At 35.2% G+C, this 23,645-nt stretch overlaps 2 protein-coding genes across 2 annotated transcripts; one reads left to right on the top strand and one right to left on the bottom strand.

Annotated features, from left to right (window-relative positions):
- The first annotated feature begins 14,612 nt into the window (after nucleotides 1-14,612).
- On the top strand, nucleotides 14,613-16,477 carry LOC130726866 (pectinesterase PPME1-like). The gene is made up of 4 exons (XM_057578185.1): nucleotides 14,613-15,128; nucleotides 15,329-15,532; nucleotides 15,663-15,904; nucleotides 16,016-16,477. Exons 1-4 carry the CDS (start codon nucleotides 14,634-14,636, stop codon nucleotides 16,173-16,175), a joined length of 1,101 nt encoding a protein of 366 aa, XP_057434168.1. The 5' UTR covers nucleotides 14,613-14,633; the 3' UTR covers nucleotides 16,176-16,477.
- A 5,215-nt stretch (nucleotides 16,478-21,692) lies between these two features.
- On the bottom strand, nucleotides 21,693-22,429 carry LOC130725102 (glycine-rich protein 2-like). The gene has a single exon (XM_057576357.1). It carries the CDS (start codon nucleotides 22,355-22,357, stop codon nucleotides 21,770-21,772), a length of 588 nt encoding a protein of 195 aa, XP_057432340.1. The 5' UTR covers nucleotides 22,358-22,429; the 3' UTR covers nucleotides 21,693-21,769.
- Nucleotides 22,430-23,645: the final 1,216 nt, after the last annotated feature.

The raw sequence follows: 23,645 nt of genomic DNA, 5'->3' as shown, positions 1-23,645 counted from the left end.
GTCCAAAGGCCCCTGAAATTACAAAGGGAATCAAATTCATGACCTAGAAATATTTTGCATCAAATTGGGTCCCTAGAAAAAAAAATTTAATTCAATTAAGGCCAAAGTGTGCCAGAGCCCAATTTTGTCCTAGTCAGCTTATCCACGTGGCTTTTTAATTTATTTTTTAATTAGAAAAATTAATTAAAATTAAAATTTTAATTCCAAGTCAGATATATAAGCAGAAAAAAAAAACTTAATAAAATCCTAATCTAAATATAAATCCCTAATCTAAAAAAAAGGCTTAAAGGGTTCAAAGGCCCCTGAAATTACAAAGGGAATCAAATCCAGGACCTAGAAAAATTTTGCATCAAATTGGGTCCCTAGAATTTTTTTTTTTAATTCAATTAAGGCCAAAGTGTGTCACATCTCAATTTTGTCCTAGTCACCGTTACCACGTGGCTTTTTTTATTTTTTTAATAGAAAAATTATAAAACTTTATTTTTTTATTTCCAACTCATATATTAAAGCATAAATAAAAAAAAGTAAAAAACTTAATAAAATCTCTAATCAAAATAAAAACTTAATCTAATCAATTTAGCTCCAAATCTAACCTAATCTAAAAAACATTTAACCCATATTTTTTTGAAACACCTCAACCGGATTAACATTAACAAAAGGTAAAAAAAATATTTACCATGAACATTCATCTTCTTCCAACCCAGAGAAACCAGAGATCTAGCATCTACTCACATACAACAACAACTCATACTCACATACAACAACATCACCATGAACATTCATCTTTTAGCTCTCTCTCTCTCTCTCTCTCTCTCTCTCTCTCTCTCTCTCTCTCTCTCTCTCTCTCTTTTTCTGAAACTCTGGAGAAGGTTCTCTTTATCCTTCAACAAAGCCCCCAGATCTTGCCTCCTCGTGGTAGCTCTCTTCACGGCGGCGAGAGCATACCTCCACCGTCGCGCGCCACCATCTCCATCACCATTTTCTTCATCATCTGAAACCCGAGCCTCGCTCCTGATCCAAATCACGACCGCCGCCACCTCTCCGAAGTCATGCGTCGTTGTCATCATGTTCTCTTCCTCTGAAACCCACTGCAACCACCATTCTTTACCTGATCTAAAACCTCGAACCACAAAATCGAAGCTTCCTTTTCTTCTCCCCTTCCTCTGGAACCCACAACCACCCCCTTTTCTTTACCAGATCTGTGCTTCCTTGTTATTGATAAAGTGGAATAAATAATTGGGTGATGGTGGTGTGTGGGTTGGAGGTGGCGTGAAAAGGTTGGTGATGGTCGTGGGTGGGTTGAAGGTGGGTTCTGGGTGATGGGTTCTGAGTTGGGGATGTCGTGGAGAGGTTGGTGATGGTGGTGGGTGGGTTGGAGTGGGTTCTGTGTTCTGGGTGGTGGTGGGTTTTGAATTGGTGGTGGCTTGGAGAGTGGTTGGTAATGGTGGTGGGTTCTGTGTTGGTGATGAATTTAGGGTTTTTCAATTTCATTCATATGAATCTAATAATCTGGAGTTTGTTGTTTTGCAAATATGTTCTGAGTTTGTTAGTTTAGGTTATTGTTTAGATTAGGGATTTATATTTAGATTAGGATTTTATTAAGTTTTTTTTTTTCTGCTGACTTAAGTGAGTTGGAATTAAAATTTTATTTTTAATTAATATTTCTAATTAAAAAAGCCACGTGGAAAAGCTGATTAGGACAAAATTGGGCTCTGGCACACTTTGGCCTTAATTGAATTAAAAAAAAAATTTCTAGGGACCCAATTTGATGCAAAATTTTTCTAGGTCCTGGATTTGATTCCCTTTGTAATTTCAGGGGCCTTTGTACCCTTTAAGCGTAAAAAGAATAATTAAAAACCTTATCATCATCATCATCATCATCATCATCATCATCTATTCATCTTCATCTTCTTCTTCTTCATTTGTATCATCATCTTCTTCATGTCAATCTCATCCACTCCCTTCCCTGCTCTCCCTCATCCCTCGTTCACTCTTCTTTCAATCTCCATCTCAAGAACAAAACCCAGACAAAATGGTCTTCATCTTCTTCAGCCTCTTCTTCTTCCTTTCTTAACCCCAACATCTTCTTCCCCCCACACCGCCATCCTTCACCACCACCAGAGAACCACCATAGCACCACCAACAATCACAGCCGGAAACACTTCCTCATGCCAACAAGCAAATAGAAATCAGAGGTGCACCAAACAATACAATGGATTGGAAACATGAGGTGAAGACACCTCAAATACCCAAAATTTCCAAGCCACTATCATCCAACTATGAACACGGGATTGTCAAATTGGTGTTGTTGACCTGAGAAAAGGCAAGAAAAGAAGAATAACAATAAAAAGGAATGGAAAGTTGAAGAACAGGGGATACACCAGGCTGAATTCACGATCCTAACCGTGAAGTTCGTTGCGCCACCGCCTCAATCACAACCAACACCACGAAACCCAAACCCACCCTAGACCCCAGATCCGGTCACCCACACATCAGATTAAAACTCTTACCTTGAAACCCTCTAAACTCCACTCCATTGTCGCAACCAACCTCCCATTCACCCTCCCTTGGTGTCTCTCAACCCCAATCCCGAAAATGCTCAGATTTCTCCCTCGGAGTCGGAGGCGAGGGCGGCGATCTGAACACAGTGGGGGCTGCCAGCGACCATTAACTGCTCTGTCGCCATGAGTACTTGAATTGCCGAGCACTCCAAGAGAATCACCGTCCATGGATTCTGATCTCACGACTTAGGGTTTTGTTTTGGTGAGGAAGTGAGGAACTGTAACACCCCGATTTCGGTGGCGTCACTTTAGTAACTCAAGTATAAAATAAAGCGGAAAAGCAGGTATTTTTTTTTTTGATTTGTTTAAATAAAAACACTTTTCGAAATAAAGACTCAACCCAATCGCGATTAACAGCGATTAATATACAATACAAGCACAGCCCTCGCTGCAACTAAAAACATCGTCACGAGTGTCCTCAAGTGACGGAAAGTAACATCAAGTAACTAAAGGTATTGCCCAACGGCAAACAAGTGCGACTCATAACTGGAGTCATAAGTTTTATAAATACAGTCCTTCAAAAAGTAAGTCAGCCCAAAACGGCTTCCAAAAAGACTTCTTACGTCCGACTACTCCATGCGATTCCCATCTACGGAGAACCACACCGAAAAGCAATCTGTCGGAAACTACCCTGTCCCAAAAGTACAAATGAAAATCAGAGCTATGACATTAACACCCAACCTTAGTGGGCTCTAAAACACCCCTACTCTATACTTCCATCATCAACCCTCATCTGATCATGCATTCGATCCGGGTCCTCGTCGAAACTTCAGTAATGGTCATGACGCTCCTGGTCCTCCTCGAGTGACGAATCATCACTAATCGTCTGACGGACGCCTGGCAGCATGCCGACCGCCCAAACACAAACATACAAACAAAGCCAAGGCGCGAGGGTCAACTCACAGAATATGATAGATAATACAAGCAACATGTGAAGAATAAGGGGTATATATATATGTTGTATATATACATATAAATTCTACATTGCCCACCCTAAGGTATATACATGGCATGTTATCGAATCTCAACAATTCCACAAATAACATAACGATGATCACCAATATCAAATCATCAAAATCTCAACATATGAAGTTAGGTGATAAGGTTATTCAAACAATGTATCGTCCTCCCAACGCACAAGTGTCTAACTAAACAAATGTTCCCTATCGTTTGCCCTGGGGTAAACGTCGATGAAATCTCACGCTTTAGTGAATTTTCACGCATTCACGAAGTCTCACGCTTCAGTGAATTTTCGCGCATTCACGAAGTCTCACGCTTCAGTGAATTTTCGCGCATTCACGAAGTCTCACGCTTCAGTGAATTTGCACGCATCCGCAAAGTCTCCCGCTTCAGCGAAGGTTCCCGTCTCCGCAAGGTCTCCCGCCTCAGCGAAGGTTCCCGTCTCCGCAAGGTCTCCCGCCTCAGCGAAGTTTTTGCTTTCACGAAGTCTCACGCTTCAGTGAATTTGCACCCTTTCACGAAGTCTCACGCCTCAGTGAAGATTCCCGGCTCATCCTTTGGTTGGCTAAATAAACTGCTCAAAGAGCGAAGGAGTACCAATGTACTTGGAAACTTATTGGTTTCCCCAAAACTTGGATTCGGCGACACTTCTCATTTTCCAAAACTAACATCCAAGCCCTAAGCTTTCATCTGACATTGTTATCATTATTTAAAGCGTTCAGAGGTTGTTTAGTGTATTATGAATTTTCCTTGTAAAATAGTTTCCATTTAGTTTTATCTCTAATCTTATGAGTTTAAAAGCCCATCATCCCAAGTAACTCCCAGAGAAGGTCTCGATCCACTAAAATAATAAGGGTCCGAACCTCGATTCGTCCCATCAACTTTTCCAAAATCTCATGATAAATTTGGCATAACAGCCTGTTATCCTCTCTGACGTACAACAGATATATGTGTAATTTCATAATCAAAGTAACACAATCCAACAGTCATGGCACATATATCAACACGTCCTAGATTAACCATTTAGCACATAGCATATAGGGCAGATATCACACATCCTAGATTAACCAGGTAGCATTTAGCATGTGAATCAACCTCAATAACAATCAAGCAATAAAAGATTATCAATTGTCAGCCGTAGCCTCAGAAAACGTTTTTCCCAGTCAAACACAATCAAGTGCATAACAATAAATCAAGTCGAATTCATCGACGCCTAAAATACAAATAGCTAGTAAGTAAGTTGCCCTCACCTCGAGTTGTTCCAGTCTCGCGGTGTAGATCTCGCTCACAAGCTTGTTCAGTCAATTCCAAGGTTTCCACAAACGAACCTTAGAGCAAACAAAGCAAAAATCAATCAAAATAAGTCAGTACAATCGAAACAATACTAACTAACATTAGACAAAGCTCAAGAAGCTTCAAAGTACAATATTTAGGCACGAATGGAAGGGCTTCCCCCGAATGGATGAGTTTTGACTCGATTCAAGTTTTGTACAAAAACACTTTATTCGCTAAAACGTGCATAACTCGAGCTACAGAACTCGGAATGACACGAAACCGGCGCCAAAATTTCGACAATTGAAAGAGCTACACAATGGCACAAGTCATAGAGACCCAAAAATTATTTTCGGACACGGTACCTAAGCAAATAGGTTTCGGCCACTATGGAAAATAGGGTTTTCGAACTTTTTCTTCGATCTAAATCAATTCCTAGGTATTCTTAGGCGATATCTAGGCCAGGGAAACTCTCAGAAAAATTATCGGGTCGAAAACTGTCGCAGGGGTATTTTGGTCAATATTTTTAGCTCGGAAACTCAAAATCAGAATTTCGAAAATCAAATTAGATGGGGTCGATCCTAACGACATTTATAACAACTAATCCTTCTAAAGCTAAGCTCAATCGTGAATTTTCAGCTTAAAGAACGGAACTTTACCCAAAAATGGGTTTTTCCAACAGAAATTGATCCCGGCGGCGTTTCGGCGACATTCAGCAGAAAACAACCGGATATTCACGCTCTAGAGCACGTAGGCAATAAGTTTAGACACCAAAATCAGCTTATTTGGACAGTTTTACAAAAAGCTCAAAACTTTGAGCACAGAAAGACATAGAGAAAAGCGACAGAATTGACGATCAGAAGTAGGGAAAAGCATCAGTACCTCGAGGTCTACGCGTAGCAACGAACGGAACGACAATCGGTCAAGAATTGAAAAAAAATCACTTTTCCTCCTTTCCTCCAAGAAGCTCTCGGCCGTGTGTGTGAGTTTGGGATTTTTTTGTTTTTTTTTCATTTTTCATACTATATATAGGAAATGGGAAATGCGGAAAAATGAGAATTTCGCGATTCCGATTTTTCCTACTGATTCCAACGTATTTTAGACACAATATTCTTCCCGCTGAATCTTCTAATTCCTCAAAGAAATATCAGTATGATTTTTGGTTTTCGAGGCTTGTTTTTAATGTGTACCGGCTTAAAAATGCACTTTATGGTTTTGACCTCGGATGCAGAAACTTCCTTCTGAAGAAAGATTCGGAACGTCGATTAGAGTGGGCATACGTGATTGAAATATTTATTTGAAGCTCCGAATAGAAAAAGTCTTCATCGTTCGTTGATTTTAGGGTTTCTGAACTATCAGGGTTTCGGTTTCGGCAAACTTCCGAGCATTGGAATTTGTCGTTCGTACATTCCAGGGTTTCGTATCGAAACGCTGGTTATGGAAAGGAATAAGAGAAAGTCGTATATTCTTCTAGAAGATTTTTGGAAAATTTCCTATAGTGTTCCAAGGGTGGAACATAGTTTTGTTTCCTAAGATTCTTGTCCTAGGTTTAAATGCGAATATTAGTCGTGCTATAACTTTTATCGACTTTGATACAATCCTTAGCTTTTCTTGAACTTCCTCCTTCACAAATTGATTCCATTCAATAAACCCTTGTTCAGGTTTTTCCTTCACATTACATCAAACTAATCGTGAATAAGGAATTTCACTAATTTACTTCAAGCTTAAAAACTTGGGTCTCACAAGAACGACTGAGAGAGAGAGGACCAGAGGAAGAAGAAGCAGATACAGTTAATGTTTCAATGGATCATGGTTTTTGTTGTATATCATGAAGAAGATTAGGTTTAGGTTTAGGGGAAAGAGTTAGAATAGGGGCTGAAGAAGGGTTGAGGATGAAGCTGAATTGAGGGAAAGAGTTACAATTGTGTGTATTTTTTTTAATTTCTGTGTTTTTAAAGATATTTTATGGATTAAAAGAATTAATTTTATTTTAGATATATGAAATCATAAATTTGTGCGATTTTTTTACTTAAATATGTTTCGGTCCCTAAAAGATCAGGGGTCTTTGGCTTAAGCCCCTCAAATATATATATATATATATATATATATATATATATATATATATACATTTTTGGAAAACACCCATATTTGAAAAATTAGATGAGCTTTTGGTCCCTGTGGTCACCTTCCATACATTGAGTGCTGAATCACATAACGAAAGCTGACGTGACATGATTTTAAAGGGATCTAAAACAAAAATCTATGATTTTAGAGGGATCTAAAACCAATTTTAGGCTACAGGGATATAATAGCAGAGATTGATAGTAAAGAGGTGTTGCAAGCAATAAACAACAAAGCTTCTCACACTTTTTGCCTAATTCTTGGGTAGTGGCGGCTCTCTTGTGTGGCCAATGGCAAGTGGCTCTACGATGGGTTCCTAGGGGTAGTAACACAGCAGCAAATTGTTTGGCAAAGTTGGGTGCGGATTAGGGTTATGTAGGAGTTCGTTTTTTTGAGAGACCTCCGGTGGAAGTTGAGCCTTTCATCTTGAGGGACTCATTTTTTTGTTCTTAGCGTTGTTTTCTTGTCTAGTTTTCCGATGAATAAAAAAAATGTATGTGCTAAAAATAGTCACTGTTTTTTTTTTTTTTTTTGCAATTGAAATAATTACATTGAAATTAAAACTGAGAATGTATCATTGCACATTTTCTATAAAAAAATCTTCTTCATATGACATTGCGAAAGACTTCTTTATAAACTAAATTTAAAGCACTATGAGAACTGTTGCATCACTATCACAAATGAAGATTTTTAACTCTTTACGGTGCGTGACTCTAGAGAATGCTACATATAATTGGTGATGTGAAAACACTTATTTTGAAAAATATAACCCAACCCTTTTCAATGATTGTGCTTGAAAAAAAATGTATGAGTCATGGATGCTTCATCCCATATTATGATTTTAGCTGTGATGATCAATTCTTCCAATGGACTACCCTGTTTAATGTTGCAAATAGAAACCTCATCGAGATTAATTGAAAAACAAAACATGGAGTGTGTTGTTCAACCACATGCAATGAGCAAAGTTGTAATTCTACTTGATGTAACGGTTAACACAATCTCTCCCTTGGATCTTATATATAGCTGCTGATAATGCTCTCTAAATATAAGTTTTCATGTTCCGAAGTAAATTGCTGCTAAAATGACATTTTTGGGAAATCAAAATGGAATCTTAATTTAAGAATTCCATAAATAATATTTATACAATTATAATACAAAAATTGTGTTTGTAATTATTTTCTTTTATGAACTGTTAGTCTTCTCTAAATCTTTTTTATTTGAATTTTCTCATTAAACGACGCATTTAAGAAATTGCCTCCGTTTGCATTTTTTTTATTAACATTATTGATTGCCTCCATATTTGTCTTATGATGATTAGTATTTTCTGCATTAACTGCCTCCTCGAAGGATCGATGTGCAATATAAGAGCATCTGAGATATGATCCACAAAAATAATACCACATTAATCTCTGATTTAATTCTCATAATTTTCCATTAAAAAGCCATAATTTTCGACACAAATAATTCGAGTAGCCGGTGGAGTGGACTACTATCTCTGTAGCATAACAGCACAAAGTTAATTTCATGTCTCTGTTATATCAGAGACTATTAGACATGGATCAATTTTTTTATGATAAATAAACATGGACCACTTTAAAATTAATCCTAGCTTGATTTCACATTCTCCTGTCACAAAGAGGACTGCTTGTGACCCTTCATCATCTCAGCTTGTAATTTGAATCTGAGAAATTTGGCAAGAATATGACTGTGGCAGGAAGATGAAGATGCGCTTGAGGATGAAGCTTCACTAAACACATGCAGTTGCACATTCTCTGGGTTCATGACTTGTACTGTATATGATGTTCCCATGAGTGAGCTTGATGATCCTCTTGTGTATGCTCCATCATTGACTTCTTGGCACAACCTGCATTGTGCTTGGTAACATATTGAATTCATTTGGTTCCCAGTGCTTGGGAGGCCACTTATGTTTCCCCAGTCAGAGGACCTTTGACACTACCTTATGGGTTACAGGATCAATTTTCATCTCCATTATCTTTGTCCTCAGTTTTATATTCCAGTAGTTTTAAACATCATTGTTTACAAATATACCGAACTTCAGATCAATATAACTGAATTGTAACAAATTATGTGAGTTGAATCAACATAGGAGAAAAACCCAAGAGCAAAAAACTGCAGCTTTTAATGTCAACAGTTCAGTTATAGATTGCCCATTATGTAAATTAATAAAATGTCAAAAGTACTAACCTGCTATAGAGGATGATTCAAAAGCCATAACTGATCAAATGTATAAGGCAGAAGGCATGTGAAAGTTTAAGAATGATATTATTAGTAATAAATTAAGTAAACAATTTATTTTCAAAGAAAAGGCAACGACTCAATGCACAATGGACTCTTGAAGAGTTGAACAACAATATAGTTTGAGGGATAACCTCTGTAAAAGAAAATCCACATTTTATAGTCCTTCCAGAACCTAATTCAAAAACCAATCAATGTATTATAATAGTAGATATGACATACTTGACTGACATGATTAAAACATAAGTTGTACACACAAAAAAGGTAATTAACCCAGTAGTTAACTTCAACGCTGTGGAAAAAGTGAAGGGTGCAAAAATTGTAGCGAAGCGCAAAATGTAATCAGTGGCTTTGAAAAGCCCTGTCAATAATTTTACTGAGTCATTGAAGGAATTCTAATGCAATTGATATTGCTAATGATCACCAAGCTGGAGCTTCCATCAAACATGAACTTTGAAATCAAGATAGAGATGAAACTTGCTAAGATTCCATTAAAAATCTAAAATTTCATGGCCTTTTCTAAATAGTCTCCTTTACCGAATCAAAAAGGAGTTAGGGAAAAAAATAACAAACCTTTTGTTGTTACATGCTACAAAACATCCCATAAAAAGTAAATTAAACAAACAAAGGTCACTCAACATTCAAGAACAGCAACAAAGTTGGCTAGAAAGAAATTCATAGCAAATAGAGGCAAAGAAAACAAAACACCAGTACTGATACAAAAGAGGCAAAGAAGTAATCACTAAAAGGAAAATTCATTCAGCGCACAAAACCTACATTTAGAGTCAATAGAAGGGCATGAAAGAGTGAAAGCCCAAATGAAAGGAAAAATTCATAGCAAACACTGGCAAAATCCTAATTGTTGGACAAATCCAAATGAGGCAAAGACAACTCTGAATTAAAAGAAAAATCCAAATGAGAAGAAGTAGTGGCTCCAAGGTAGAAACGCTCAGGTTAGGGATTTCAGAGAGTCTATAAGAAACGTTATATGCAGTGAAAGAGAGAACGACAGAAACGCAAGAGAAGAGATTGTAAGGCTCTGATTGAATCTTTAACAAATAATGTATTTCTTTACTAAATTACCCATGCTGAAAATCATAATGTAGTGCAATGAATGATTGAATGACTAAGTTGCCCTCCATGCTGCAAAAACTCTTCTTTTATATATAGTATAGATAGATAGATAGATAGATATTTAATGTATAATATTAATTTTTTTTAACTTTTTATAATCTTTAATTGCACAAATATATAAATATTTGTTTGAAATATATATTTTCTTGTGTTAAATTACTATCGTAATCACAAATATATAACCTATCGTAATGTATAATATTTAATGTATATTTTTTTTTGAAATATTTGACTCGGGTGTTGTGAATTTCAAAGGTCTACATATAAGTGTAACTCTTAAGAATCAAACACTCGACCTGGGGGTTAAAACAATCACTTGTTAAGAATATATATTTAAAGTAAGTTTTTATGAATTTTATATATTAATATTTCAAAAAAAATAAGGTGTTAATGTTAATTGAGAAAAATCTTTTGGATAATTATTTTACGTAAGATATTTACATTTAAATTCATGATAATAAAGGGTTGTTTGGTACGTCGTATTAGACATGATAGTATAAGCTTACACAATACATTAAGGCTATGTTTGGCACGTTTAGCTTATAAGCTAGCTGATAGCTGAAAAGCTAGCTCATAGCTGAAAGTTGATAAGTTAGCTGAAAAGCTACGTAATTGTAACAAAAGTGTTTGGTAAAACTAACTGTTGAACAAGCTGAAATTGTAAAATTACATAAAAAGACATACTTGTATAATTATTTTTATATTTAACATTACTTTATTTTCACATTAATATCTATAGGATATTAATATTAAAATTATTATAACTTTAAATATTTTAATTTGACTCAATTCATTTATCATCTTAAAAATAGGTTTTCCGAAGGAACCAAAAAAATCATCTTAAAAATATAATATTAATTTTTACTTATTTTATTTTAACACTAATACCTATATGGTGGAATTTTAATAAAATAATAAGGATAAAAATGACAATAAATGCAAAAAGCTATAAGCTACCTCAGATAGCTTATAGCTTAAAGCTTTAAGCTACTAAAATAAGCTCATTCACCAAACACTTTTATAGAGTTTTTAAGCTAGTCAAATAAGCTTTAAGCTAGTCAAATAAGCTATAAGCTAGCTGAAATGACATGTCAAACATAGCCTAAGAGTATATCCATTGCTTGGTGCTATTATTGCTCTAAATTTTAAAGTCAGGTTGGGTAGACAACCATTAATGCATTTCAAAATTTTAATTAAATAAGAAAAATTATTAGTTGGGAGAAAATTAAACCATAAACAACAACTGATGTATTTCGAATTTCTTAATTGAAACAGACAAATTATTAATTGGGCAACACAAAAGGCTTGAAAGAGGAATACTGAAGAAGCCTTGATTGGCAGACTTGAAAGAGAAATGTTGAAGAAGCCTTGATTGGAGAAGATGCCACATGGATAAGTGGATGGGAGAATGCAGCGGGAGTGAACAGTGGCATGTGGTGTTCTTACCTCTTTATGAATAAGCTTTCGTCTTTCGGTATGGACAACACTTAATTTACGTGCACAAATAAAAGAGACAACAACCAATTAGGCTTTCATTTAGTATATGCTCGCATTCAGTATAGTACAACATTAGAGAAACTCAAACAATATAATAAATCTGAATTTATTCTTATAGCTCAAAGCTATTTGATTGAAAGGGGTGAATGTTCTACTCTGTCTTTATCCCTTACACAATTATAGACACTGGTCTAATGTTTACTTATATTCACCGTTTCTTGTCTTTGATTGAAAGTGGTGGAATGCTCTACTCTGTCTTTATCCTCACTAAACCGTTTAAATACCTATGACTTCATGCACTTTGAGTAATTGATTTCCAAATCAAGATCTCAATATTTCACTTATTGCTATAAAAAATTAATCTTTAACAACTACAAAATTTCAAGCTCTATACATTATCTTTAAAACTTTGAATCACAAAGTGCTTTAACGCTAGACAAAAAGAAAGAGTGTGATCAATAAACCAAAAACAAAAATGTCACACTTTAGATTCAGATAAATGCAGGACAATGCAAAATAAAAGAAACAAAATCTTTTATCAACTATAGAACACATAGTATGAAGTGAAAAATATTTAATAAAGGAGAAGTCACAGGCACAAACCATACACCTTTCTCGCAATCATCCAATGACTTGCAACATGGACATCACAACTCACAAGTTTTGCAATGTTTGAAACATATTACTTCCATGCCACCGCCAGCGATGCATAATCTTCCTTTTATAGTCCTAAAAGTTTTCTTGCGTGTGCACGGTCATGCATGTTTTGACAAACCTTCATGGAAGATTTCAATCTCATATATAAAAGAAATGAGCCCAAATGAACAACATAAGGAATATCATCATCAATAACTGAAGAGTCTCAATATATTACATATCAAATTGAGTTGCGAACATACGTTGACATGTTTCAAAATCCAAGGTCAAACACTAAAAAAGACTCTCATAGTCCAAAGATGCACTTTCAAATGCATTGCAAACTATAATATGCAAAATTGATGAAACAGGCGCTGAAATTTTTAGAAACACTATAAAAAAGACTCTTATGGTCCAAATATGCACTCTTAAATGCATTAAGGACTATGACATGCAAAAGTATAGTGAGTGTGGTAGCAGTGAAACAATCAAGTTTCTAAACATAGAATGCACGCACTTGTCTTACATGTATAATAATAGAAATGATAAAATGCTTATAAAATTTGAGAATTCATTAGATTGCAGCTTCAGTCAATATAACAAAACAATTCTAACTGTACTGTTGCATGTGGTATAAGATAAGAGATAACAAACCTTTGAACCAAAGACATTTTTTAAGAAGATTGATGAAAAAAAAATATAGAACATTGTGCATTAAAAAAAAAAAAGGAAAAAAAATCTCAATTGTCAAGATGAAGGTATATAAGGAACAAACCTTTGGTCATTGCATGTTAATGGGGAAAAAATGAGCAACGAAGAAATTTTTTTTCTTCATGTTATGAGAGAAAAAATATATACAATCATGTATTAAATAAGATAAGAAATTAAGTAGGGTGATACAGGGTAATTTGTTGAAAAAATTTACTCAATAGAAGATAAATACCTAAATCTCTGCTCCCTCTTTTGGTATGACCCGGTTTTTTCCTTCCTCACACTGTGTATTGCACACTTCTGTGCTTGACACACTTTATACCACTCTTATAAAAAAATTGATATCGTGGTCAATCTATAAAAATTTGTCTTAAATTACTATAATTTAATTATACGTACACAATTTATAGCATCATAATAAAAAAAATTAAGAACTCATGGTCAATTTAAAATATTTAATCTTAAATTACTATGATTAAAGAGATGAGAAGTTTATTTTGATTCAAAATCATGTTCATGTATTATCTATATCTAAAAAAAATTAAGAACTCATTGTCAATTTAAAAGATTTTATCTTAAATTACTATAATTAAAGAGATGAGAAGTTTATTTTGATACAAAATCATGTTCATATTTTATATATATCTAAAAAATCATTTTTAGATAAAATATTCACAAATATTGCACTTTTTTTTATAATGATGGATTTTTGTTCAATATTTAGTTTTAAGATACAAAAATTAAATGTAGATTTAATGGTGTTTTAAAAAAGATGTATTTCAAAGTAAAGAAAAATAAAATTTGTATATTTTTTTTGGGATGATATGGGGGTTAAAAGATTTTATCTTAAATTACTATAATTAAAGAGATGAGAAGTCTATTTTGATACAAAATCATGTTCATCTATTATCTATATCTACAAAAACCTTTTTAGATAAAATATTCACAAATATTGCACTTTTTTATATTTGATGGATTTTTGTTCAATATTTGGTTTTAAGATACAAAAATTAAATGTAGATTTAATAGTATTTTAAAAAATATGTATTTCAAAGTTAATAAAAACAAAATTTCTAAATTTTATTTGGGGATGATATATGGATGAGACGTGGCAAAACCTTCCTTTAGTATATGATATAGATTAGAAATAGCTAATCCTTATATTTACACAACAAAATTCTAAATTCGGAGGATTATCGCTAAATTTAATTTGCTCTAAATATTTCCCAATGAAATTCATAACACATATTTACTCAACTAAACTTAAATTTTCTTGTGGAGAATCCTTTCAGTTTTGCCTTCCATGTTCGTGTGATTAAAAATCCGTGCACCATCAACCCTTTGTCTAATTTTAACATCCTAACATAAAATGGGTGACTGACATTAACCACACCAAAAATAGTGTTACAAATTTTAGCATGTCTCTTGTTCTAAGTGTCCTATAAATTGCAACATTACTTCAAAAGCAAATCAAGAACTGGAAACATGGCTTCAAAAACCAAAATTTGCATTATTCAAGTGGTTTTCATAGCTTTTCTCATAGCTGATGTTGTTCGATGCGATGACAATGTGCCAGTTCCTGCAGATAAGGCTCAAATTGACAAATGGTTCAGTGAAAATGTTGGACCCTTAGCTCAGAGGAAGGCTACCCTGGACCCTGCACTAGTGGCGGCGGAGGATGGTACTCCTAAGGTTGTGAAGGTTAAGCCAGATGGAAGCGGCGATTTCAAGACGATCACAGAGGCCATTAACAGCATTCCTATTGCGAACGCCAAGCGTGTGATTGTGTACATTGCAGGCGGAAATTATAATGAGAAAGTGAAAATTGATAGAGGAAAGCCATTTATTACCTTTTATGGAGAACCAGGGAACATGCCAAACTTGACATATGGGGGCACTGCAAAACAATATGGCACTCTTGACAGTGCTACATTGATCGTTGAATCGGATTACTTTGTGGCCACTAACATCATCTTCTCGGTACGTATTCAATAAAAAATCAAAACAAAAGCCAAATAACTGTGTGCATATTTAGAGATTCTTCTGCAATTGATTCTGAAGTCTAGAATCAATTCTTTCGAGAAGCTTACGTGTTTCAGAATTGAATATAAGAAAAACAATTTAAGCAGATTCATATATATATGCCTTTTATTGACTTCTGATTTTGCTTTCTTGTTTAGAACTCTGCACCAAAACCTGATGGAAAGCAGGGCCAACAAGCCGTAGCATTGAGAATTACTGGTGACAAGGCAGCATTTTATAATTGCAAGTTTTTTGGATTCCAGGACACGGTGTGTGATGATAGGAATAAGCATTTTTTCAAAGATTGCTTAATTCAAGGCACCGTGGACTTTGTTTTTGGAAGTGGGAAGTCTCTATATTTGGTAATTGATATTAACTTTTTAGTGGACTTTATAATGTTTTTAATCTTTTGAAGTGGTCGAAAGTGTTTCGATGAATTTTGCAAACTCTAAGCACTGAACCTTAAACCCTAAACTCTTACAATCCATGCAGAGGTCTGAGCTGAGCGTGCTCGGCGATGGCCAGATGTCATTTATAGCAGCACAAGCAAGAAAAAACAATGTAGACGATGAAGGCTTCACATTTGTCCATTGCGACATCACCGGAACCGGGAATGGAACCTACTTGGCAAGAGCATGGATGTCTCATTCTAGAGTGATCTATGCTTACTGCAGTATGTCTGATGTTGTGAATGATGCCGGGTGGAGTGACACCATGAGCGCGGACTATGGCGAGTATGTTTTATTCTTTGGATTGAAATCTTTTATCCGCAAATTGTGACTTAAAATTTTGACACAAAAATCATATAATAGCATAATGTGACTAATAAATATCATTGTCTACAGTACTGTGTTTTTTGGAGAGTACAAGAACTCAGGACCTGGTGCAGATGTTAAGGGGCGACCCGAGTATGTGAAGCAGCTAAGTGATGCTGATGTCAAACCTTTCATTACGCTTGCTTCGATTGAAGGTTCCAAATGGCTACTTCCTCCGCCAAAAGTCTAGTTGATCAATTACCACATCTAATTGTCTGTATGGTTTCCTCTATTTTATGAGAGGGTTTTCAATTACCATATTTAATTATCACATTCTTACTATATACTATATATATATATGGCAATAATATTGGTCATGCACCCTACATTTTGTTATAGTGGCAGTGAATTAGGAAAAGGCTCTGCTGATAAAGTTGTTGGTGCTGGTAATTTATAATTGTTTTTAGTTTCAAGTTTCAACATTGTAATAATGAGGAGGTAATATACCATGTAAATTTCAATGAGGAATGCACTATTTTATTTTCTTGTAAAGTCCAATCAATAAGTGTGTCCTAAATTAACTCTTATTTTGATACAAATGAAGCTTGTAGCATGTCCACTTATTGAATCGAGCAAAATTTACTGATATTAAACTTCTAATGCCAGAAGAATAAAATTGAAATGGCAAAAGAACCATATGTTCTATATATAAAGCACTGCAAATATAATAATAAATTTTAACTTTTTGCTTGGTTGTATACTTCTCTTAATTATAAAATAAATGGGATATATTAGCTCTAGGAGTATTGAGAAATAAATGGGATATAATAACTAATAGACTTCCAACTTCCACTTGTTTTCTAGGAGTATTTTAATAACTATCATATTGAGAAATATATAACACAACAAAATATATTTCTTAATATATTTTAGTCCCACATTCAATAATTAGGGGAATGTTAAGTACTTTATAAGTGAGATAACTCATGCACCTAATACTTTAAGATTTTTGGTGAAAAATGCGATGTCAATTCCACTTATGGTTTACTCTTGTTAGCCCAATGTGGAGAATTCCTGGAATTGTGCGGAATTCCCCAAACTGAACTAGTCTCTTTCTTGCGCATTAGCCCTAACAATTATCATAAGAAAAAAATTGGCATAATTTTGTTTGGATACATTCACCATAAAAATTTGATTAGAATTATTTTTGAGTGTGTAATGACCAACCAAAGATAACACATTATAATAAAAAAAACTTTTATAATATAATTTGAAGTCAAATATTATAATTTGTAAAATTTAATTTGTACAAGAGTCTAGTATGTCATTAGAGATTTTATTTTATTCCAAAATTCAATTTCATTCCACCCAAATATTTTCTATTTCACACTTATTTTTCTGGTGACCACTAGGGTGTACCATTTTATTTTTGGTTCACCGGTGCACCATGGGTATATTTGACTTTGCACCAAGGGTAATTGAGACTTTACCCCTTTTTCTCCTTCTTCCTCCAACTTTCCTGTCCTTACTTTCACCGCCCTTCTTCATCGGAACTTCCTTATTGCTTTCAATTTGCGCTGATCATCTCCACTGCAACATCAGTTGCTTCTTAAACCCATTGATGAAGTCATCAGCTTTTTTGTACACCTCTTAATTTTCTGCCATCCCTTTCTCTGTCAATATCAAAATCATCACCTTCTTCTCTTAAAAAATCAAAATCAAAAGTGCCCACAAATCAAAAATCAAAAGCTTGCATAGATCCATCTTCCATCTTCTCTTATGCTTCTTTTTCTTCTTCAATCTTCTTCTCTTTGTTAGCACAGATCAATGCCTACCATGTCTCTATTTTTTCTGGGTTTCAGTAAAAAGGATTCAATCTAGCTTCACTCTTATTCTTGTTTCTGAGTTTTATGTGTTTCAACTTTCTTGGTAATGCATTATCTCTATTTTTTGTGGGTTTCAATTAGAAAAGATTCAATCTTTCTTCTCTTTTTTGTTGTTTCTGGGTGGGTTTTTGAGTTTCGTTTTGTCTTTGTTTTTCAACTTAAAAGATTCAATTTTTCTTCTTTGGTTTCTATTTCTGGGTTTTGTAATAGGAAGTGTTGCAAAGAGGGTATGGAGGTGAAGGTGGGAAGGCAGAGAGTGCTGGAGAAAAAGGAAACCTGCAAAATTTACATTGTAATTTAAGCCACCAGCATTTCTGAAAAAATCAACACAAAAAAACAAAGATGATTGCAGAACCACCCACAAGTTGAAAGGCAATCCAACTAGATCAAGCTCTGATTCATCCCGAAGCCTTCTCCTCTAAGCACCAATAATTGGGGCATAGATATTAACAAAGATGCACATACCTTAATTGACTGAACACTGGCCTGGAGAGGAATGCATCCCCACCCCCACCCCCTTTTGTTCCTAACGCTGCTTAGCATAGTTTCTTCCACGAACAACATTTTTCGGATCAGGATGTGGCAAGAAACGCCGCACATGAGCTGGGAGAAGAGCCTGTAAGAGGAGGAGTTGTAGGTTGTCAAATTATCTTTTTACCCTTTTATTATTCAACTAATCCTAACCATTCAATTATAGAATATTCTAATATTCTCAGATCTAACGGTGATTAATCGTGGTCCACCGGTGGACCAAAAAAAAAGAGGTCCACCCTAGTGGGCACCTATTTTTCTTTCTTGAAATCCAAGTTTACACAAAATTTTCACTACTCACAAATTTTTCCCTCCGGCAAATTTACCCATGGTTTTGCTTTCCTACCCTACCCACAGATCAAGCAGTGATAATTTACTTTACTAATTTCAAAGACTCCAATTAACTCACATCGTCACGGTGTCACGACCCCCTCTTTCTCTCAACAATATTTTACGATGAGGTTGTGAACATGGTCATGGGCTATGGCAGCGAGGCTGTGAGCGACTGAGTCTGACGACGGGCGACGCCGGCCAAGTTCTCTTTGAGGCGACGCAATATCTTAGAGTAATTATTTGGTGTAATATTGGCTAAGGTAAGCCGGTCATTATGTGATAATAGGGAGTGGAAAAGGTATGGACCGACAAAAACTCCAGACTTAGATTTGGATCCCCTCCACGTAGAAGCAAGTAATCCACGCTTCAGCCGAACTCTCGTCTAGAAGGCAGAATCATTCACAAATGGTGTGAACCAAACATATCAAATCAACTGACGATCCATGTTTGCTTCCTAAATGTGCGACTCGAAGGAAGAAACCCTAAACAAAACACGCTCTAAAACATATCAAATAACTAATTGTCTTAAAAACCTAAGTCTTTGGGTGAAAGTCACATGAATGATTTTATATTATTATTTCTAAAACTTATACTCTTGATCTTAAGATAGTTTTTTTTACCACTAAACCTCATTGATTTTGTAAGAAAATAAAAACTCTTAAAGAATTAAAAATGCACAAATATATGCGATTTGTCAAATACTACTAGTGTTTGTACCAAAAAAATATACTACTAGTTTGTGGCTAATATTGTTTCATTTTTATTTCTTTAATATTTTTCGGGTGCCCAACTCATAAAAACTCCAAGGTTAAGCGTGCTTGCCTTGCAGCAATATTGAGATGGGTGACATCCTGGGAAGTTTTCTCATGAAGCACATGAGTGAGAACAAAATGTGTTGAAAAGACTTGTGTTGTTTCTGTGAGGCCAGTCGTCAAGTCGGAATGTTACAAATGGTATCAGAGACGACCTCTCCCAGTACGGTGTGGTCTGAGGACGAACCAAGAAGAAGCTGGTGGGATGTGACACCCGAGGCCGACGAGGGAGTGATCGCCGGTGCAATGAGTCATAGACTAGGAGCGGCTCCAAGAAGGATTTTAGGCAGAGGTACATATGACTGAACCGATAACGCACCCGAACAAGAGGTATTTCGACACTGTATATGTATGAGACTATACAACTGAGAGGGCATAAAAGACTTGATTGGTAACTACTCTGGAGAACATGATACCTCTTCTTTTCAGGAGCCCAACTCATAAAAACTTCAAGGTTAAGTGTAATTGCCTTGCAACAATATTGGGATGGGTGACCTTCTAGGTATTTTTTTTTTAGGAAGCACGTGAGTGAGGACAAAATGTGTTGAATAGACTTGTCATATTACCGTGAGACTAGTCGTCAAATCGAGATGTTACACTTTCTTTACTTGAAGCTCTCTTTAATAAATTTTAGTTGTGATGAAAAGGAACACGTAAATTACTGCAACACAATATATAATATATGTGCATTGCACGAAAAAAAATTGATAAACGAAATCACAAATTTCATGATAGCAAAATTAGGCATGAGAAGATTCTGCATACAAAAAGCAACAATATAAGGATTTCACAAAATCCAACTATTTAACGACCCAAAAAGAAAATCCCTCATCCACACTCCTATCTCGCATATAGATAACATAAAACTCTAAAAGAGTTATCACGATTAGAGAGATCCAGCGTTAAAACCCACTAAAATAGTACCTTAAAACATAAAAACTTCAAATTAAGATTCAAAATAAGAATACAACCGACAAATCAAAAGCTTCAAAGGGCACAATATATGATATATGTGCATTGCTCGAAAATAAAATTTGACAACCGAAATCATAAGTTCCATGATAGCAAAAAAAGGTAGGAGCAGATTGTGCATAAAGCAATAATATAAGGTTTTCAAAAAATCCAACCATTTAATGGCCCAAAATGAAAATCCCTCGCAACACACTCCTATCTCTCTTATAGCTAACATAAAACCCTAAAAGAGTCGTTCCGACTAGAGAGATCTAGCATAAAAACCCACAGAAATAGTACCTTAAAACTTAAAAACTTCAAATTAAAATTCAAAATAAAAATACAACTGACAAATCAAAAGCTTCAATGGGCACAATAAATGATATATTGCATTGCAAAAAAAATTTGACAACCAAAATCACAAGTTCCATCATAACAAAAATAGGTAGGAGCATATTATGCATACATAAAGCAATAATATAAGGATTTCACAAAATCCAACCGTTTAATGACCCAAAAATAAAATCCTTCACCCCACAGTCCTATTTTGTTTATAAATAACATAAAACTCTAAAAGAGTCATCACGATTATAGAGTTCTAGTGTGAAAACCCAAAACAAATAGTACCTTAAAACATACAAACTTCAAAATAAAAATACAATCGACAAATCACAAGATTCAACGGGCACAATATATGATATATATGTGCATTGCACGAAAAACATAATTGACAACCAAAATCACAATTTCCATGATAGCAAAATTAGGTAGGAGCATATTGTGCATATAGAAAGCAATAATATAAAGATTTCACCAAATGCAACCATTTAAAGTCCCATAAAGAAAATCTCATGCCCCACACTCCTATCTCGCTTATAGATAACACCAAACCATAAAAGAGTCATCACGACTAGAGAGATCCATCTTGAAAACCCACCGAAATAGTACCTTAAAACATAAAAACTTCAAATTAAGATCCAAAATAAAAATACAACTAAAAAATCAGGAGCTTCAACGGGCAAAATATATAATATTTTTGCATTGCACGAAAAAAAAATTGACAACCAAAATGACAAGTTCCATGATAGCAAAAATTGGTATGAGCAGATTCTCCATACAGAAAGCAATAATATAAGGATTCACACAATCCAGCCATTTAACGACCCAAAACAAGAATCTCTCACCCACACTCCTATCTCGCTTAAAGATAACATAAAACCCAAAAAGAGTCATCACGACTAGGGAGATCCAGTGTGAAAACCCTCTGCAATAGTACCTTAAAACATAAAATTAAGATTCAAAATAAAAATACAACGCACAAAGTAGAAGCATCAATGGGTGTTGGAAGGGCAATCTCTCGCGAAATGCCCAGAATTACCACAGGTGTAGCAGCTTCCACCGCCACCGCCGCCGCCTCCGTACTTGCCTCCACCGTTACCGCAGTCGCGAGCCAAGTGACCCTCTTCACCACAGCTGTAACACGCACCGCCGCCACCTCCACCTCTTCCGCCTCCCCTTCCACCGTATCCAAAGCCTCCACCGTACCTGTTGCCTCCACCGTAACCACCGCCTCCTCTTCCGTTGCCACCGTATCCACTGCCATACTCGCCGCCTCCACCATAACCCCCGCCTCCTCTTCCACCACCGCCATATCCACCGCCTCCTCCACCGCCGCTGCGGGTTCCCTGGACAAGTGCCTGATTGGGACCGGTCACATCAACAGCCTTAGCGCGACCATCGGAATTGGTATTGACGATGAACTCGACTAGCTCTCCTTCACCGAGGCTCCGAAACCCATCGGATTTGATCTCAGACTGGTGAACGAAGAGATCTTCGCCGCCATCGTCAGGGGTGATGAACCCGAAACCCTTATGGTCATTGAACCACTTCACCTTACCACTAACCCTTGAGCCGCTCATCTTCTCAATTTTCCTCTCACAGACACACAAACCAAAACCCTAATTTCAGAAGATGTCACGTTTCACAGATTTTTCTTTTATTTTATAGCACTACTTAACTTTTTAATTTTTATTTTTTAATCCTGAAATAATTTTAATAGTTAAAATTATAATAAATTAGCGTTGTAATTAATGTGAAGGTCAAGTCAATTTAACTTTTACTTATTATTATTATTATTGTTGTTGTTATTATTATTATTATTATTATTATTTGTCTCAAGTAGCGATTAATAATTAAAATTTACATAATAATTATTTTTATTTTTAAATATAAGAAATTGAAAATTTTATGATAAGTAATTATGAACAATAATTTATGTTTAATTTAATTTTAATATATGAGAACTTGAAATGTTTTACACAATCACTGATTATTATAAAAGGTTATTGATAGCATTTCTGCAAGTGTACGGATTGATCGAAGTAATAAAAAGATATCGAATCATGAGGATAGTTGTTCATCAATTGCTTCTTAGAGTTTAGTGTTCAGAATGTGAAAAAGAAAGCAATATAAGGTTGAGGTTTTGTTGTGTTTAACACACTTTTGATGAAAAGCAAGAATTGTAATTTCGATAAAGAAGTACCCTGAGTAAAGTTTCACTTAATCCAATTATGTTTCTTACAACCAAATCTTTATATGAACTTTAGAACCCCTTCTATGATGCTAAAGCACTTACCTTTACTTGTTAATAACTTAATCAAGTAAATCATTCAATTTCAGTTGCTTAGCCTAATGCCTTAGTACCTAGTCAATTCAATTGAAGAATGAAGCTTCTATGTTCAGGCCAACACAATAAGTTCCCAGCCTTATACCTAAGTGGTAGTAAACACATCAATCTAATCCCATGGTCCCTTAATTCTTACCAACTACCGTTGTGCAAGAAGAAAGCCAAACACTTGCATGCATTCAAGAGAATATTGAAATGGAGAAAAGATACATAGAAAGGAAACTTTATTCATATGAGAAACTCAGAAGTTCAAAACATAATCAAAGGTAAGGTTCACTTCACCCAAAGTACAAAGAAAACTAGCCAAGCATGGCTAGGGAATTCATAATGCAAACTAAAGAAACAAAAACCTGAAAGAAGAGGGCCAAGAAGCCCCCCACAAGCTCCAAGAACCTAAACCTCTAAGTTTTGTTCAAAAAGTTACAAGATACCTAAAAGAAATAACAAAAGCCCTATTTATAGAGTTTCCAGCGGTCATCCACACATATGCGTGGCCTTCTCCACGCACATGCGTGGGCAAA

Source organism: Lotus japonicus, chromosome 6, assembly GCF_012489685.1.
Source record: "Lotus japonicus ecotype B-129 chromosome 6, LjGifu_v1.2".
Lineage (NCBI taxonomy): Eukaryota > Viridiplantae > Streptophyta > Magnoliopsida > Fabales > Fabaceae > Lotus > Lotus japonicus.
Note: the sequence above shows the minus strand (reverse complement) of the source record. Positions and strands in the feature narration are given on the sequence as shown.